At 40.0% G+C, this 18,918-nt stretch overlaps 1 protein-coding gene across 3 annotated transcripts in view; it reads left to right on the top strand.

Annotated features, from left to right (window-relative positions):
* The first annotated feature begins 64 nt into the window (after window positions 1–64).
* The window catches only part of cfap61 (cilia and flagella associated protein 61), a 37,593-nt gene continuing 18,739 nt past the window's right edge, over window positions 65–18,918 (top strand). For 2 of the 3 annotated variants that reach the window (XM_084377375.1, XM_084377374.1), the window contains exons 1-16: window positions 65–221; window positions 349–502; window positions 1,183–1,333; window positions 1,602–1,678; window positions 1,951–2,018; window positions 2,107–2,227; window positions 2,408–2,549; window positions 3,419–3,583; window positions 3,808–3,902; window positions 4,854–4,893; window positions 5,288–5,424; window positions 5,532–5,658; window positions 7,119–7,196; window positions 8,644–8,850; window positions 10,329–10,457; window positions 15,554–15,681. In XM_084377375.1, coding sequence (XP_084233501.1) covers window positions 360–502; window positions 1,183–1,333; window positions 1,602–1,678; window positions 1,951–2,018; window positions 2,107–2,227; window positions 2,408–2,549; window positions 3,419–3,583; window positions 3,808–3,902; window positions 4,854–4,893; window positions 5,288–5,424; window positions 5,532–5,658; window positions 7,119–7,196; window positions 8,644–8,850; window positions 10,329–10,457; window positions 15,554–15,681 — 1,808 coding nt within the window. In that variant the 5' untranslated portion in view covers window positions 65–221; window positions 349–359. The remainder of the gene's footprint in view (window positions 222–348; window positions 503–1,182; window positions 1,334–1,601; window positions 1,679–1,950; window positions 2,019–2,106; window positions 2,228–2,407; window positions 2,550–3,418; window positions 3,584–3,807; window positions 3,903–4,853; window positions 4,894–5,287; window positions 5,425–5,531; window positions 5,659–7,118; window positions 7,197–8,643; window positions 8,851–10,328; window positions 10,458–15,553; window positions 15,682–18,918) is intronic. The other variant, XM_084377376.1, reaches the window with a different exon arrangement.

The following is an 18,918-nucleotide window of genomic DNA, read 5'->3' as shown; positions in this document are numbered from 1 at the left end:
TGCGACAGTTCCCATTAACCCCTGGTGCAGCGTTCTGTTACCATGGTTACAGAGTTTGGGGTTAGCTAGCTAGCTAATCCTGCGACGAAAAGTTACAGTTTTATGGCGCTAACGCTACTTTTCCCGTTAGTTTCTCATTTCTAATTTCAGACAAGAGTTATAGGATATTAAAACATTACAAGACTGACGTTGTAGTTCACTGGGAGATAAATCTTTTACAGGTAAGTAACAGTTCATGGTTCTGGTTAACATTTGCACATTTAGCTAGATTATTATCTAACTTGTATCCGTTCTTGTTGTTGGTATCGTCGTGGCTGAAATGACACCGTCCCGCTCTATTAAAACCAGTCCAGGTGAAGATGAGGACCATAACTTCACCCAGTGGCCAAGAGGAAGCTGTGACTGTCAGAAGGAGTGAATCAGCGGATGCTCAGGGGATTGACAGCCTCATCAGCCCTTCGGCTCTGGCGGTTTTTGGAAGGGTCAATGTAATTCATCTGCTGTAAGACAAAACATTTAAATAGTGTCTTTTTTTTAGTATAGAGAACCGACAGTAAATATCAAGCTTTCTGGATAGAGACACACAGAATAAACTGGCTAGTCTTCAAGGCTACCTAAGCTGTCCATGAATTTGACAACCTGACAACTTACCACAGTAGTTTCTATTTAGTCAATGTGAACTCACTTGTTTATTCTACTGCTGATTGTACAAAAGGCTCATTTTTGCACCTTGAATACATCATAACTTATTAATTATTTAATTCTTTATTTTTGAAAAGGGAAAGTGTACATTAATCAACCTTCACACAAATGTAAGTGCAAGCTGAGTGACTAGTTATTATCAGCAGTCTCTTGGCCTGATGTTACATTTAGTTACACCTGTTGTACTGGGTTACCGTTTATTCTGTACATATCAATCCACAGTACGTATTGGCTTATTATTCATTCTGTGTAAGTTTCCTAGTATCATTCATTCATATTATATATCTACAGTATATGCACTGTTTTCACTGGTACTTAATCTGTGTAATGTCTGAAAGCTTGCCTTGCGAGTAATCATATGACATACAAACAGAATTCTTCCAGCATGTTTTCGTAAAAAGTCACTGACAAAGTGTTCTGATGTCGTCCCAATATGATTTTCTGCCTCCTGTTTCCTCTCTGCTCTCCGTCACCTTCCAGAGAGAAAGCCAATCTGGCCGTGACTCTGGCCAATGAAAAGGATGACATTGTGGCCCACGCTTCGTTTTTCGATCACCCTGTTGGAGACTTGGTGGATCCGGCTCACTGGGAACCTTTCCTGCAGAAACACTTCAGAGCTGAAAAATGCACAGTCTGTATCAGTCATAAATTCAGACAATACTGGAGACAGCTGCTGATATAGAGTTGTTTTTAAGATTAATACTGTTCATGCATACTAACAGTTTTTAACCATAAAGTCACATCTTTGGCCCCTACAGAACTAATCTGGCTGTATGCGCATACTAAGACTTTTTCACTATTTGAAGTTGAAGTAAAGTTAATTTTTAGGTCAGGTGAGATAAAAGTGAACTGACAGCTGCACTGGAGAAAACTAAAGCTAATTTTTCTTCCCTCTGCAGCCTTTGAACACACTCTACCTCCACCTTTTTGTGGCACAGCCGAATTTCGTCACAGCAAGTGTAAAGGAAATAATGAGGTATGACAAAACAAGGGCAATTTGGTTTTAGTTAAGTTTTTCAGTATTCTTATCCGGAATATTTACTTTCCGAATATAGCCTTACGTGTCAATACATTTGATGTGTGTGTGGTATAGCAGTTATAGACAGCTGAACATGACACTGGTTCAACTCCTAAAAGTCATGATTATTTTAAACAGTAGTTACTCCAGTACTTTGGTAGAAGCAGTAACAGGTTAATGCAATGTCTGCCAAATTATAATTCCCTTTGCTGTTCTGATTATTTTTGCAGGGCTGTCTTTAATGCAGTTGGAGAGCTTGAATACATCTGCCTGGTCAGCCCAAACGTTGGTGTTTTAGGTGAAGAGCATTTTAAATTCATTGTTAATTTACCAGTTATTCAAAAACTTGAATAGAGTTGTGAGTCTTATGATTGCTGTTTGTCCAGAGCCAGCGCTAGAGGAGGTGTTTCAGCCATTAAAGCACCTGACTGACCCTGGACCTCAGTGTTCGGCATTCATCTGCAAAAGACAAGAGCTCTGTCCAAGGCTTCATATCCGCCCAGCCAGGTGAACATAGAATCAGCTTAGAAAACAATAACATTTTTAAAGAACTGCTGCGTTACTGATAATTATTAATGGATTAAGCAGTATCAGCAAGTAAGAGAGTAATTTGATTCATTGTAATTTAAAAAATATTGATTGGTGGAGCTTTAACGTGTCGGCTACTCCTCTTTTTGTTCATTACAGGGTTGAAGATCACGATGATATCATGCACTTATTTGCAGAGCAGACAAAACTACTACAAACTACAGACATAGTGGATCAGCCGTACTTCCTGGCAGAGCTCATTGAGGCCCAGAATGAGGAGAACTGCGCCGCTGTGTGTGAGGTTTGTTCCAACTTTAATTTTAGTTTAAGTAGACAAACCATTTACAAACATCCCTCCCGGTTGTCTGATCTTGTGTGTGAGATGTGATTCGTTCCTGGTCATTTCTGATCCTCTGCTCCAGTCTGAACATATTGTAATAGCAGCTCAGTGATGATGCTTTGACTGATTGTCAGGGACCCTGCTGGGGTCTGTTCCCTCGGGACCTGGAAGACGACAGATCTTCTCTCCCCTCCCCGCCAGTCGGGCTGACATGTGTTCATGGCAGCATATGGCAGATACGAGCTGATACTTGGCCAAGACATGCTCTCACTGAACATATTGTGTCCAGACATCTGAAGCATTTTGGGCTTTTTGTCTGAATATGTTCAGCACTCAGAGAACAAACAGTCAAACATTGCCCCAGAGGGTTGGGCTGTTCACTCTGCTCTCTTCAACTTTTTGTCAAACTACAGAATATGTCATTTTGGTATTTTGGGTGTTATATTATTACCTTTTTCATGTGTCCTAATCATGATTTCAATCCAAATTCAATCCAGCATGAGAATTAATAGCTGGAAGTGGAGATTTCTGTCTCACATTCTGAATAGGGTAAACATGTTAACTAAATGAAACTTCCCCAGTTAATTTATTGCATTAAAACAAATATTTATTGAATTACAAGTTTTCTGATATTTTATATTTATATATGCACCAATTTGCAAATCGGGACTAAAACAAACACCTAAATGTGTATTTTGTGTGTAAAAATGGTAAAACCTTCATTAACTAGTAGAAGGCTGCTGTGTTATAGACATACTGTATATTACATTCAGAGGGAAATACAAGTATGAGTATATGTATTGATGTCTGTGTGTTCCTGATCTACACAGAGCGACGGAGTGATCGTTGGCTTCATCAGCGTCACTTCTGATGTTGATTTAAAACAGCTGCACAGCTTCGAGTTGAGCGAGTTTGATGGTTTGTACAAACGGATAAAACACGATGAAGCTGCTGCTCAGCCTGACTTAAGTAAAGACAAACAAGATTCACAGCAGGTAACTTAACTGCACCTCTGTAAATACACTTAACTCACATTACAGATAAATAGAGGCACAATGAAGCTTACACTCACAAGTAGGAAGCATCTCAGTGGTGTCTCCCTGCTGGAATTCTTTAATGAATGCAATTAAAGTCATGATTATGATATAAAAAATTGTTTTATTGTTATGTTCTTCTTTGTGGCATGTTTGTTGTTATTGTCACTCTCACCTCTATGCAGGAGAAGACACAGTCGAATGGAGCAGGACAATTTTCAGAGAAATCCAACGCTTTCTGTATTCAGTTCTTTGCTATTGACAAGAGTTATGAAATGAGGTAAGGTCAGGATGAGGTCTTGGTGTGAGTATTAATGAGCGAGCTTTCAGTGCCTCAGATATGAGGCTAGAGAAGTGATCGTAAATATTGGCAGTGCCGAAAATAAAATTAGGCATTGAAGACAAAGTCTAAACTTGAAGAGAAAATAGTGGCATTGAAATGTTTGTATTTGAAAAAGTTGTATTGGCACTGAAACAAATCTTTGGGACTGGAAAAAAACATAAAAATGAAAAAATGAAACACAGACATTAAAAACTATTATAATTTTTTTCTATTTTGATGTGTTTTTCATTGACAAATTGTCAGATTATTTTCCTTATGTTTGTCTTTTTTCAATTAAACTTTCTCAGTGTCACTGGTTTTCATGTGAATTGTGAAAAACAACGACAGAGAGAAACAGACTTACTTACGCATTGAGAGTTTCATGTGAGTTCAGACTTTGTTTTCAGTGCCAGATTTCCTTGTTCACTTCTCACTAAAATCCATTTAATAAAAGTTAGATACCAAAAGAAGGTTTGCAAATCTGGAAATATATTTTGAAAAGTATACCATATCTTAAATATGAATATTTTTCCTGTCAGAAATGGATTTTTGAGGCGTTGCTGATGGCAGCTGTCCAGAGTTGCATCAGTCATATGCTGTGTTAAAGCAGGGAGAGTGACTGTTAGTTGGCTCCCGCTGAGCTCCTCTCACCACCGCCTTACCTCCCAGCTGTTACTGAATATGAAGTCGAGGCGCTTCCTGCCGAGAGTGAGCATGTTATTAATGAGAGCTGCACCTAAAGTGACAGCAAGGCAGAGCTGAAAGCGAGAAGTTGAGCTGGAAGCGGCGGGCAGATTGGTCGGCCAGTTGTTCCGCCACACTGATCACCAGATTTGATTCTGAAGTTGGCACAGACATTTTTTCACTTAACTTCCCCTTCCTCTTCTCCGTCTTCTCCTTCTCTTACAGATCAGTGGATTTGATTCCATATGCATTCAAACTCTTTCCTGTGAGTATTAATTTGCACATGACATTTAAATCATTTGACTCATGTTCTCCGCCAGAAAAGAAGCATGTGTTAATGAGCTGTACAAACAGACAGAGCAAATAGGCCAAAGATAAATGTCACTGAACAAGAAGTTAAATAAATTCTCCTTTTTCCTGGAATGATAATTTGTGCCAGATGTGTGCACGGTACAGAAATAAGTCAGTCTGTAATTATAAACACTGGATTCCTTTACACATCAGGAGGGATTTTAATCTCATCGAATAGACATGACTTTGATTTTCAGGTTTTGGAAAATTAATAAAGTGTATGATCCCCGCAGACTCTTTAAAAACAAAAAAAAATATGATATATTCTGCTCAGTGAAGTGTGTGTGTGTCTCGTGTCTGCCTGCCAGGACCTGGACTTCTGCATCATCACTGTCCCGATGCTGTCCCCTGAGTTCCTGTTGCTGCAGAACTTCCTCAGGGTGCCGCACCGCACCACCACCTTGCTGCCTTATGAACTCTACATATTCCCCCGGGCCGGACTCAGGTGGGTCATCTTAGTTCATTTTTGTCTACTTCTCATAGGCAGCATCGGAACGTCACTGTGCCTGCCAGGATAGCAAGTTTGCCACTTTAGTATGGTTGTCCCAGCAGGAGTGTGGAGGTGAGGCCGGCTGTGGCTGCAGACCGGCCGGCTGTCTCTGATCTGGTGAAGGGTCTGAGTCTGAAGAAGTCCCTGCTGCAGGACCTGGACTGCTTCTATGAGACATGCAGAGACCCGGTCAGTCAGCACAGACATCAAACACACCACCTTCAGTTACTCTAAGCACTGTTGATATTATTCTTGTGTTTCCTTCAGACTGCAGGCTGCAGTTATGATGCTGATGCAAGCCTGCTTTCCCATAGTGATCAATAGTAATCATGTATCCAGCACAAAGAAACATTCCCTCTGGCTTTGTTACTTTCTTAATCCTATATTTGTCCCCGCCACTCTAACAGGTTCAGTTTTATTTAATTACTAATAACTCTCTCAACGCTTTCCTCTTACTGTCCAGATACCAAAACCCAGGCGAGAGAAGCGCTGAGTTTATTAAAATGTTGATACAATCAACAGTCTGAGCTCACAGCAATTCGTTTTCATAAACAGCAGCCAGTGCTATTGGTTCATTTTCCCTTGGGTTGTGCCTCTCAGGCTACAGGCTGCCCTACTGAACACTGCAGACTCTACTCAGGGCTAAAATACTCCTGAGGTAACAAATATTTATCCAACATGCTTATATTTTGAATTACATATTCTCCTAAATAGACACTAAAGTAGAACACAGAGACAAAGAGGACAGAGCTCTTCATAGTAAAGATGTAAATACGTAAATAAATAAGTTTTATTATACTGTATATTTGATTTAAAGTAGTATTACTGCCTTTATAATACAATATTATTTAAATATTAAACTCAATAACCAATTTCACCATAATATGTTAGATTCATATAAATGTATCTTATCGAGGAAGTAACATTCACATGGTTTCTTTCCTATCTTCTTCCTCTTTCTCTTTGGTTAAAGAACCTGAGACTTCACTGTGCCCTCCACCTCTGAAACCAAACCTACACCCGTGTTCCGACATTATTCCCTCCCGTCCTGTCTTTGAATACACAATGTATTTACCTTCTCATGTTTTTTACTTGCCCATCTTTATTCTTCATTAATGGCATAGCAGTGTGCCACTACAACCAAACTACTACCAATTTTCTCCAGCCTGTAATACGGTCCATGTTTGTGGACCCCAGGAAGACGAGCTGCCTGAGGGCACAATTAATGGGGATCCTCACAAATAAACAACTGTTTGGAAGTAATATTAATTAGTGTAAACAGTAAATAGAGAAAATATCAAGGTTGAAATTCTAACTGCGCCCCCGTTAACTTTTAAAATGAAACGATGATTGTTTTGGACGGTCGAGTGTGACTAGAGCTGGTGACGATGATTGTCTTGGAATAACGAGGAATATCGCACGTATGCCAGGGAACAGATTGGTGAGAATTCAGCTGAACGGATTTTCCTCTCTGACTGACACCCCAGCTGTCACTGCTGCAGCTCCAAAACTGATAATTACTTCTCAAATGAGAATGCAGCCACTTCATGAGTATTCATGGCACCGGACTGATACGAGGAGGTTCAGTATTCAGTTCAATACACACATGTAAATTCACATGGATTTTGTGTTGTTGTGTTGTTTGTCAGGACGGGGTGCCGCTGCAGGCCTTCGTGGCCCAGGTGGACAGTCAGGTTGTGGGGATTCTGATCATGAGTGACGAGCAGGTAGGTGCAGTTTACACCTCATCGTCCTCAGATGAACCTGAAACGATGGTGGATGTTTTTGGTTCTGTATCACTAAGGGCTTAATTGAAAACTTTTTACTTATAAAACATTTCCTCACAGCACAGTTATCATGAATACGGGTTGCATTATGGGAATTGTAGGATCCAGAGCTTTTCGAGCATCCCCCTGATTCTGCTGCACTGATTCTAACTATCTGTCTCCCCATTCCCCCAAACTTTATGGAGGTTTATATATATTGACATGAATCAGTTCAATCATCAACATCAATCATCATTTATCATTAATCCCAAACATTATGACTTTTCCCAGCTTTTCTCTTTTTCATATGATTTTAAATTTAGTATATTTGTGTTTTGGACCGTTGAACAGGCAACATTAGGATTGTGATTTTTTTGCTCAAGCCAATTAAAAATAATTAAAAGGGCTGCAAGATATGGTAACGCAAAAATATCATAGTGATTCATTTTTTGCATCACAATTTTCATTTTCACTGAAAAAAATCCGTGGGGGGTATGACATACCAAACAAATGTGTGTTCTCACATCTGGAGAACAAGATTTTAGGCAAGAACATCTCTGCAGATACAGTTCTGCATTACGATGCTGTGTTTGTCACAAATCTTACCTTTATTAGAAAATTGCAGCTTTTGCAATTAAGGTGTTGCACTTGGCCATATTGCAATTTTAATAACATTTTGATTACTTGTGCAGCTCTACATTCCTACGTTCCATCCAGAGTAGTCGAGTGGTGGTCAAATTGTGTTGGATTCATCAACAACAGTTTTTCATAAGTCTGTTATCAATTTGACATACCAAACATTATGATAATTTATGGCTTTTCTCTATTTGATATGATTGTAAGTCATATATATTTGAGTTTAGGTAAAATAAGCAATTTAAAGATGAAGATTTTTCACAATTGTTTGACATTCTATAGATGATCACTTAAATCAATCAAAAATAATTAAAAGATCACTTGATAATGGAAATATTTGTTAGTTTAAACCCTATTTTCTCACAACGAGAATAAAAGAGATGAATTAGAAAACCCTTTTCCTGTGATTCAGCCTGAAATAATTAGGATAATTGAAACTTAAGGATCTCGACTAGAGCTGGAAATAAGGAGAGAAAAATGAAATAGTTGTTTTGACATGTTTGTCTGCTCAACATAAGACTGAAAAGAAGTCTGCTGATGAGGTAAGGTCAGTTCTTTCTACTGTCTTCTTTTAATGTTTTTTAATAAAGAAATAATGAATATGAATGAATAATGTTGAAACAGGTTCATATGATTAAAATGTTTTTATACGACAATCAGCAGGAGCCTTTTCTTTGTTATAATTTGCATGGAACAAAAACAGATTCACTTTATTAAACCAAAGAAAATGTTTGCAGACTTCATACTTCAATATCTAATCTGTCTTTGTCAGGACGTCGAGTACATTCGAGCCCACTACAACATCGAGAACTTCATCTACTTCAGCCATCACCGCTACGAGGAGCACGCTCAGATACGCCACTTTGTCCTCAACCCGTCCTTCCAGCACTTCAGCAAACACTTGTTTAAGGAAGTGCTCCGTCTGGCTCACAAATCCTGCCTGTTCCACCGAATGTACCCCCCCGACTGCAGCCAGGAGGTGGGTGCACAGGGACCTTCAGGCCCTCACTGGCCCCTCATCATCACTGGGCCCCTTCCAGCTTCTGTGCATGTCTGCTCAGATACACATTGTCATTAGTGTAATGATCCTCAGTTCATACACTGCAAAAAATATCCTTCAGGACAAGTCATTCAAATGACGAAGTAGCAGTTTTCTAGTCTGAGAATTTCTTAACACAGATTGCATGAGTATAAAACAGGCAGGTGAGTCCCACATAATGGAAACTCATTCAGGCAAACTGGAATGGTTGATTTATTTTTTTTAACATGTTGAAGGAAAAAGAATTTGACACTTCGTTCATGATCATTTTGTGTCCAGACTTGATAAACATTGGTGTTTAAACATTTTTTTAGTTCTGCCAAACCTCAGCATTAAGCCTTGATATTTAAAGGAACAGTTCACCCAAAAATGTAATTTCAGTCATCATCTCCTCCCCCCATTGTGATGGAAAGTCAGGTGAAGTTTGGTAGTTCACAAAACATTTCTGGAGCTTCACAGCAAAACAGTGTTGCAGGATGCACCCAAACAACTGAATAAGCTGGGGACTTGTTTTAAAACGTAAAAACAACCAAAAAAAAAACCACAAGATGGCTCCATACAGCCCGTCCGGTTTAATCCAAGTGTTTGGAAGCCACAAGATGCTAAATTGAATTGAGAAGATGTTTTTTTACACCCTCGACATGCAGTTGAGCTCTTTAGACAGGGCAAGCCTTAACGCTTAGTTTAGCAGCAACAGTGAAGATTTCTGCTTAAAAAGTGTGAAAGTAACGTCTTGTCAGATCAATTTAGGATCTCAAGGCTTCCGGAGACTACAAAACTTTACCTGTTTTTCTCATCGGCACTGGGGGAGCAGTGATGACAGAATTTTCATTTTTGAGTGAACTGTTCCTGTTAAATTTGCTCCCCTTTCCTTTTGCTATTGTTTTTTATTTGGACAAAGAGAAAAAACCTGCAGCATCTCAGATATTAGAAATGTCTCCTGTAGCTGTTGGATGCATTTGTTCATGTTAAAATGATGTGTTTTCAAACAGGTCATTTTGTGCAGCGTGTGGCCCTCGGCAGGCTGCTGTCCCCGGGGTCGGGGCAGCAGGTGCCGACAGTGCTGCCAGCTCCACCTCTCCACACCATAATAAGACATTTCCTCAACGTGTAGAGGCCTCCACTTCCTCTGCTAATTACCTTCCACAAACAAGCAGCAGATTGGGAGATGATGATGTGCAAATAGAATAATGACAGTAGATAACCAGAGAATTAGCTCTGATCAGGCCGTGGATGAAGCATGGAGTGATGTTTTCCAGGCAGCTCATATCAGTGGTGTAAACCTTGCATCATCTAACCTCTTCATTATCACTCTGCCGCCTCCCAGTTACCTCCTGAGCCCTCACACTGATGCTGTTTAACCTCTGAGGGGATTTTTCTGAGCTCGCTGACATCGTGCCCTCTTCTTCTGCACCCAGAATTCCTGTGTCCACCATCTGGATTTTGTCCTCAACTGCGCAGTCCCCGTCCGCCCGCGACGCCAGATCATCTACCCGCTGGAGGAGCTTGGCATCAACGCCCCTTCCAGGCAGATCACCGAGGACCAGGTGGGCACAGCAGCAGCTGGCTGACAGCGCGCAGCCTGCCAGGGAATGTAGATTAGCTGAAGGCTGCAGACAGAGGGAACAGCAGGGAGGTCATGTGGCCACTAGACGGCGCTGTTTCAAAAGGGAAAAGTGACACAGAATGTGATTCACTTACAGGTACGGAGGGCAAACTCCAGTACAGAAACCACAGTATGATGGAATTAGCGCTGACATTTTAGTTTCTAATACACAAACAGCATTTAAAAACAGAGATTTGATACATATGAACTAAAAGATTTCAAACAAACAGAACTAAAATCGTAGAAAACTCATTTAATTTAAAATTCATCTATATTTCCTTTAATGTAACATTTTTTTGTTAGATCAGATTTCAGAAACACCTGAGAGTTCAACTTTATTTATGTTTGATATCTGTGAAACTTCTGGGTTTCAGCTAGAATTTGAAATAATGTTGTGGTGTTTTTAACAAATCTCGTCTACACAAGCATTTGTAAGTTGAAAAGGAAACATTTTCTGAAGAGGATTTAGAACTCATTTAGCTGAAAACTGCAGTGGAAACATTTCAAACTTACTCAACTTAATGTTAAATCTTTTGAGCTATAGAAATCCTCTTCATATGGGAGTCAAATATGAAGTTAAAACAGCAAAAGTGACAAATAAAATTTAAGCACTGACAGAAATTAAATGTAAAAAAGGAATTGCTCAAAAGCACTAGTTGAAATATAAACATTCAAATATGCTAAAAACTAAGAAGAAAGGATGAAAGAAGAGTTTAGATTTTTTTGGGTGAACTTTACCTTTAAGAGCAACTTGATTTATTTCATTCTTTTTTAAACCGGTAAGAGAATATAAGTGACTGATGAATAGTGAATAATGATAATCTCAGCTCTCTTATGTTTAAATTCTACCCTGAGTCGTGTTTTCTGGTTAAATCCTCTGAGCTTGACTGATTTTAACGTGACTGTGATTTCTTTAAACATCCCCCACTTCAAATATTTACCACATGTGCAGCAGCGCTCTGTGTACACACACATGCTCATTTCACTCCATCAAACCCAGCCTGCCCCCCCCCCTTCACCTCGGTAACACAGCAGTCATGATTTCTAGGCTTCCGTGCAGATAAGAGCTTCGCCTCCGAGCTTCGCTTACCGAGCATCGCCCCTGCCTCCTGATGTCGGCCTCGGGATGATTAATCAAATTTAAAGCACCTGTTCCCTCTCTGTCAATACTGGATCGTATTACACAGAGGCGCGGTCATTGTGTTCAGGGAAGGTGAGGCGTCTCCAGTGTGATAAGAGCTGCTGCACCTGCTCCACCGCACATGCAGATGAGACAGGAGCTTTGTTCATATGAATACCTCATCTGGTTAATTCCTGCAGTATTCAGATGGATGCATGTAGGCATTTAATTTGACTACATGCAGTAACAAATGCTGGGTTTTTACATATAAAGTAATACTCAGTTTCAATAAATGTCAATACAGCGTCTGCATGAGACACACTTAGAAATCATTGTTTATCTGGCACAGTTCTTAAATGTTATCCTGATAAAAGTGTTCTAAGGGATGACTTTTATAGAAAATAATGACAACAGCATCATTTTATTAGCATGTTTATATAAATCTCCAGTCCAGCCTTTTTACTCCACAAGCAAATTCAGAATGCTTCATTGTTGCATTTGGGAACAAAAAACAAGCCACAGTTGTTTAATTCATCCAAAATTGACCCATAATCTTAACTGCAGAATGTTTAAAGTTGACTTAGAGGTTTAATCTTTAACTTCAGCTTATCGCAAGTTGTACACAAAACAGAATGTTCTGTGAAAGGTCTGGATGTGTTGTACCAAAATGCTTTTCAGTTCACTCCTCTCTCTTTGTTTTTCATTCAACTTCTTATCAAAAATACAGAATTTCCTAATTCCTATTGTTTGTTTTTTATAATCATTAATCAACCAGAAGAGTTCACTGGTCAGAAAATGAGCGAGATGAATACTTCAGTAACCCTGCTCCCAAACATCTCCAATGTTGCAACTCTAATGAAGCTAGTCAAGCTAAAACAAGTATCATCTGAAACTCTCTTATTGACCTGTTGTTGTAGGGCATCACTGGCGCCTGAATCGGGGGACGATGTGACTTTTTGTCCTCCTACTTTTAACAATTATGATACAAAATGGTAACGTGTCAGCCGCGTATTAAGGTCACATTGGCGACATGTTTTGTTTTTGCTTTTGGTACAGGCAGAAACACTGAACCCTTCACTGCAGCCTCAGTTTTTATAGCGATAACTACCCAAAACGACCAAAACCCAAGTTGGATCACGCAGTTCCCTCACGAGAGGATGTCATCAAACATCATCTACATGTTTTTGTCCCCCCACTGTTTAACCCAAGTCGGCGCATTGATACTTATCATCCCAACATTGCCGCAGTGTTTTTAATATGTTCCAATTACATGAATATGAGCTGACTTTAATGTTAGGTGGAGGGAATGGATGTTGGTCGCGTTGCGGCTCTGCGAGATGCCTGCCAAGCCAGAGACCACTGTTCTAGACAGCGTTTAAACATTTGTAACATTTTCCAGACATGTTTTCTTGACAAAATCAGGAATTTTTATCCAAAACATGATCTGTTCCTAACCCTAACCAAGTGTTTTTTTGTGCCTAAACCTTAGCAGACCATAAACACAGCGTTGCACGACATAAAATTGAACATATGGAATATGCTGCTTTTGTTTTGTTGCTACAATTAAAAACATTTATCAGATCACTTTTGCTTTTCTGACGCACACATACATTATCCTATAGATTAACCACATGCTCTTTTATCTTCCTGCTAATCAAACGGTGAGCGACACCATCTTTCAGTATGTGACAGATGTCGGGCACACAGGCCCTCACGGAAATTATTTGAATATTACACAAAGGTTAATTTCACCCTCGGGTTTCCCTCTTTTCACTCAATGCTGTTTTCATCCAACAAGGTGCATTGTGGGGCCAATCTGCCTAATTATAGATGATGAAGGAGCCATTAGCTGCCTCAGATCGCAGGGCGAGGACCAGAGACGCTTAGCGGTGGAGGAATTGGAAAATGAGAACACAGTGTTCAGCTAATTCCTGTGGGACTCTTTTGTAATTATTGTGGAAAAGTGTTCCTTAACTGTAAGGTCACACATTTGATCCCTATGTTTCCATCTCATTAGAATCCAAGGCTGCACTTAATGAAATCCTCATATTTTTCTGACTGTGTTTATTGAGTTTTGAATGTATAAATATAAAGCAAACACTTGATTGACACACAAACAAGGGAAGATAGCGGGATGACGGTACACAGAGCATAAAATAGGAAAAATACAATTTAAAAAAAATAATAATTACAAAAGGAGCGTTTCAAAGATCAATACACAACTATCTCAGTGTGAAGGGTCTACAGATGACAGCGATGACAGTGACAATTAGTGTTCACCTGAGCCTCTTTAGTCTAAGGTTCTGCATCACCTCCCTCAACCTCCAAGTAGGACTAGGAGGTTATTCCAGGTCAGAAAAATGATTCCCAGTGAATGAAGTTTTTGTATCTTACCAAAACAAAGCGCCAAGGACACCGGAGAACAGACGAACATTTTGCGACAGATTCCCCTCCTCATTATGCCAATTAAAAAATATAATTCAGGTGGCATGGGTTATTTAAAACTAATTTAGTGTTGCTAATTAGACAACATTTTTTCTAGAATTTCTAAAAGACAGTAGATATAATCATACATCTATCCCCTGTTGTAAGGCTGTTTTCTGTTGAAAAAACTTATATAAAGTCATCCACTGGTGATTATACACTAATGAAAAGACAATTATGAATATTATATTTAATATCTGCCAATAGGTCCTCTTAAATCCTACACACTGGACCTTTGAGAGTAATACCATTATTAAATAAAGCTCTTTAAATAGTAACACCCCTGAAAATCTTGTTCCTGCTGACCTCCAGTGGTTTAACTTCTCAGCTTGCTGCAGGGATGTACAGGTGTACTCCTGGCCCCCATGACATCACAGTTGGGTGTGGTCACAGGTGTAAGAAAGCAAATTTCTGACCACACGCAGCAGGTGACTTGACTTGGAACTGTCCACTAAGCGCAGTTAAGCGCTGCTCTTCAGTCTGTTGTTAAGATACTCTATAAACTGTGTGAGGACGTGTTTACAAGTCGCACATTTTATGGAAAAATTGTCACTAACAGAGTTTTATTGGTTTTACCAAACAAGTTCGTAGACAAATTGGAAGCAGAGCCGTGCACAGAAGAAAATGATCAGCTCAACTTAAAGTTCATTCCTCATTCCTTCATTTTGGGCCGAAAACCATTTACCCAGGCTTCCTGATGGCCTCTGGGTGTAGGTGTCGACTGTGAACTGCAACATCCCGGTTTTATGTCTGTCTGGGGACCTTTGTGGGATGTCATTCCCTTTTCTTTCACTTCATTTCCTGTCATCACTCTACATCTCACTAAATGTCCCAAAATATGAAAAAAAAAAAGGACATGATTTTTCTGGGTATACAAATGCCAAATTCAAGAAAAAAAAGAGACTTTTGGGTTTTAAAGATACAGAATATTTCTCCTGAGTCATCTGAGTGCTTCAGCTTATAAAATATACCAAGAGTCTGTTGTGGAATATCTCAGCATCTACGTCTACCTGCTTTAGCTTCTCTAATGTCTGTTGGTCTTTGGAAAATCTGAATTAGCCAACCACCTGTAAAAGGAAGGTGCATCACTCAGCAAAGATTTCAGAAGATCTGACACAAACGTTGCTCTAACTTTACAGACTGAAAAGGTTTTTTTCCCGAAAGCTGGACTTTCTCTTCAGCAGGCAGATTAAGTGCTTTAATGAAAGCTCGTTCCTGTTTCATCCTGTGATGCTCAAATGGAAGAAAATTGGGCACATCATTTTTTAATGCTTTTAGTGTATTAATAATTAAGGCCACATGCATTTGATGGATTATTTAATTTTCAGGAAATGGCACCAGTCATTTAGAGAGTGACGAATTCCCTCCAGATTTCTTCACTGAAGTAAAACTAGTGAATCTGTCCAACTGTCTTCTCTCTCTGTTTCTCTCAGGCACCGTTTGCTCTCAGCCTGATCAGCAGGAAGTTAACCATGGAGCCGAAGGTCACCGTTAATGCCAGGATTGTGGTGGTGGGGGCGTCAGACACAGGTTTATCTTTCCTTGAGGTGCTTTGTTTCTGGTGAGTCAGCCTCAGAACAAACTCTGTGTTGTGATTGTTATCAGAGATGTGCAGGAAAGTGTGTCTGTACTGGTCTTTTCTGATTTAGTAGCAGCAGTGACAAATAATGTCATAGTTCTTCCTTTACCGGATTCACTACTTAAGGGGCCCTGGGGCAAAAATTTAGTGTCAGGCCTCATTATCCCCCCCCCACAGACACACAGACACACACCTCTCACCATCTGTGTATTGTTTATGCACCCTGTCATCTCCGAGTTACCATCAAGAACAGTGAATAACAGCCTGCTGCCAGAAATGCCACCAAATCTGCATTAATCCGCCACTGAAAATAGTCCCCATCAAATGCGCTGTTTCTTTCTGTTTGAGAAACACTTGGTAATAACGACAGTGAGCAACTGTTTTGGGGAACTACTGAGCTGTTATTTAAAATGAAACTATAAACTTGTGACCTTTCCTTGAAGTTTTACTGTGCGTCTTTAGTGGGAACTGTGGACAATAAGAGGAGTATAACACTAGCGACATCCGGGATTAGGTCTCGGAAATACATGGATATTATATTGTTATTGTGATATGACATAAGTGTTTTCTTTTCCTAGGTTTAAAGACTGCATTACAGTAAAGTGATGTCATTTTCTGAATTACCAGACTGTTACTTGTTCTGATCATTGTCTTTACCCACTTAGTCATTATATCCGGATTACTAATGATTACTTACTTACCATTAGTCATCTCTACAATATTGATGCAATATTCAGTTATTTTGTCGAAATAACTGTTATCTATTAAGGGGATTTCAGAATATCAAGAAATAGTATATTGTGCATCGCGATACAGTGTAAAATATTGCAATATTATTTTAAGGACAGGGATTATCTTATTTAGGAATAAGCACCAATGTCTTGAGGATATCTGTATCCTTTTGTGCATTATGCACTTTGTTTTGGAGAAGAAATTCAAACTCAGAATTGTAATATTTACAATATTAATGAGGGAATAATACAAACTCAGAAATATTTCTTATTTCCACAAGTGAATAAACAAGCTGTTCTCAGAGGAAAATAAGGTCCCAGAACACTGAAGCTAGAAAGGTGTCAGGGTCCGCCACATATAAACAAAGTACAACAGTATGAAATTGTGTTGTCCTTTAAGGTCACTTTGTTTATTCAGTTATAAAAACAAAGAGTTTGTTTATTTAGTTTCTTTAGGCATAAAAAAAGTCAATGAAGATCTTTCTCATCTGATTTATCCCCCAAAACTACACAGTGCACCTTTAAAATGTCTAATAAATGACCTTTTTTATATATTTAGTTGAGTTGTGTACTAACATTATCCCAAATGTTTCCAGGAATGTCAGACCCAGAGAAATCTGTAAGTTCACTGAAGGTAAACAGTGCATTTCATTTGGCCGCCTGTTGCTTTAACTTAACTTCCAGGGAAACATCGGATGATACTTCAGAGAGTGGGGAAGGAAGTCGGCAAACATGACTTAACATAACATGTATAAAACTTTAATACATGACCTCGTCTGTTAATACTCTGCTTTAGTCATCAGCGGTGTTGGTTGTTTAACAATGAAGAAAGCAACTCCCATGATCCCACACTACATCTTTTGTTGTCACCGTTTTGACCCATTGTGGAAAAAACTACATGCTGTGCCCAGGCAGGACTTCTACAAGCAGAGGAAACAGTCTGAGTATGAATCTTTCAGTCAGTGTCTGTATGTCTTAAGCAGACAGGTAACAGGAGGACAATCACTTTAATCTTTATGTGCCAGTAAACCCAGCTGAGTAGTGAAGTACACAGAGACAGTGTAGATTTAACAGACAGCTGTTAAAATACAAAGTATTCACATGATCCTGTTTGTTACAGATTCTGACATGTCTGCAGAGAAATACTGTGAACCCAAAGAGAGCCGTGACAATGAAGCTTCTTCTTTATTTCTTTATCGTCTTTTATTCCATGAATCCAATCTCTGGAAATGTCACTTGACTCCGGGTCGGACGTCTTACATGTTTGCCTTCGTCCTGCCTTTGTGAGATTAACTGCTCCGGCAGATAATAAGGAGCGCAGGGCTGCTGATTCAGAACCAGGCGATAGCTGCCAGGCAACTGGGCTCACTGTTTTGTGCGAATGAGATCTCGCAGCTCTCAGAGCTGGTGAGGCTGGCACGACGTGGCTGCCGGGGCGGGCGCACGCAGCTGTCTGAGGCCTGGCATTCAGCAGGGCCAGCGCTGGCCCCCTTAATTAGCCACTCCACTGTTTCCCCCGTCAGGGATCTGCTGCAGCGATCTGTGTTTGCTGTCACTAATGAGTTGACTAATGAGGCAGTTAGTGTCCGCTGAACTAATGGTGAGGCGGCGACGCATTGAGAGGGTGAATGATGGGTCAGTTTCGGCCTGCTGGGGCCCCCCTTATCAGCCCTGCCCAAACGTCCATCCCCCTTCACCCCCCCACCCTGACACAGCTTTCCATGTGCTCATTGAATCCAGCCCAGCAGCACCAGCACCACCCCCCCAACTCCATTACTGGCTGGGACGGGGTCAGACAGATAAAGAGCTCTGCAGCGGCGAGGCCCTCTGCTCGCCGCGGTCAGGCTGCAGGGTCACCACGGCCGTCTGTCACCGGCTGATAACAGAGCAAATCCACAGCTTCTGATTCAGTCACTTCCAGACGCCAATAATGGGCCTTAATGCCTCAGTGCTGCGGCATAAATCCACCTTCTGGCACAGATTAACAAGGAAAGTTTGACGGCAGTCTTTGTCTGATCGCTGATCATTGTTATTTGCATGTTGACGTCAAAATCAGGGATCAAACCATTGACTACACAAAGCTTTGAAATGACAGTTGAGGATCCTTTACTTGATCCTTCTGTAAATTCTCGTTCGATCATTAAATCTGAGGATTTTACTGGATAAAGATCCTCAACATTTTTAATTTTGCTCCTTTTTTTTGCTCTATTTTTCAGACATTTTAATGACTAAACGATTACTTAATAAGTAAAAAAAAAAAGTCATGCCTGAGTCATGCCTGAGTCATGTCTGATTATTTTCATCAGCAATGATGGTTGTTTTATTTGCCGCAAAACAGCCAGATTACCTTACTGTACTTAAGCCATAAAATAGTAAGTGACGGCACGGACCAAGGGTGTGTGTGTCTGTTTGTTTGAATTCAGGTCAACCTCTGACTAAACTCAGCACTCAGCAGAGACTCTGGTTCTCTCTCTTCTTTTTCCCCTCC

Source organism: Pagrus pagrus (genome assembly GCF_965226575.1).
Source record: "Pagrus pagrus genome assembly, chromosome: 16".
Lineage (NCBI taxonomy): Eukaryota > Metazoa > Chordata > Actinopteri > Spariformes > Sparidae > Pagrus > Pagrus pagrus.
This window is presented reverse-complemented; position numbering and strand designations above follow the sequence as displayed.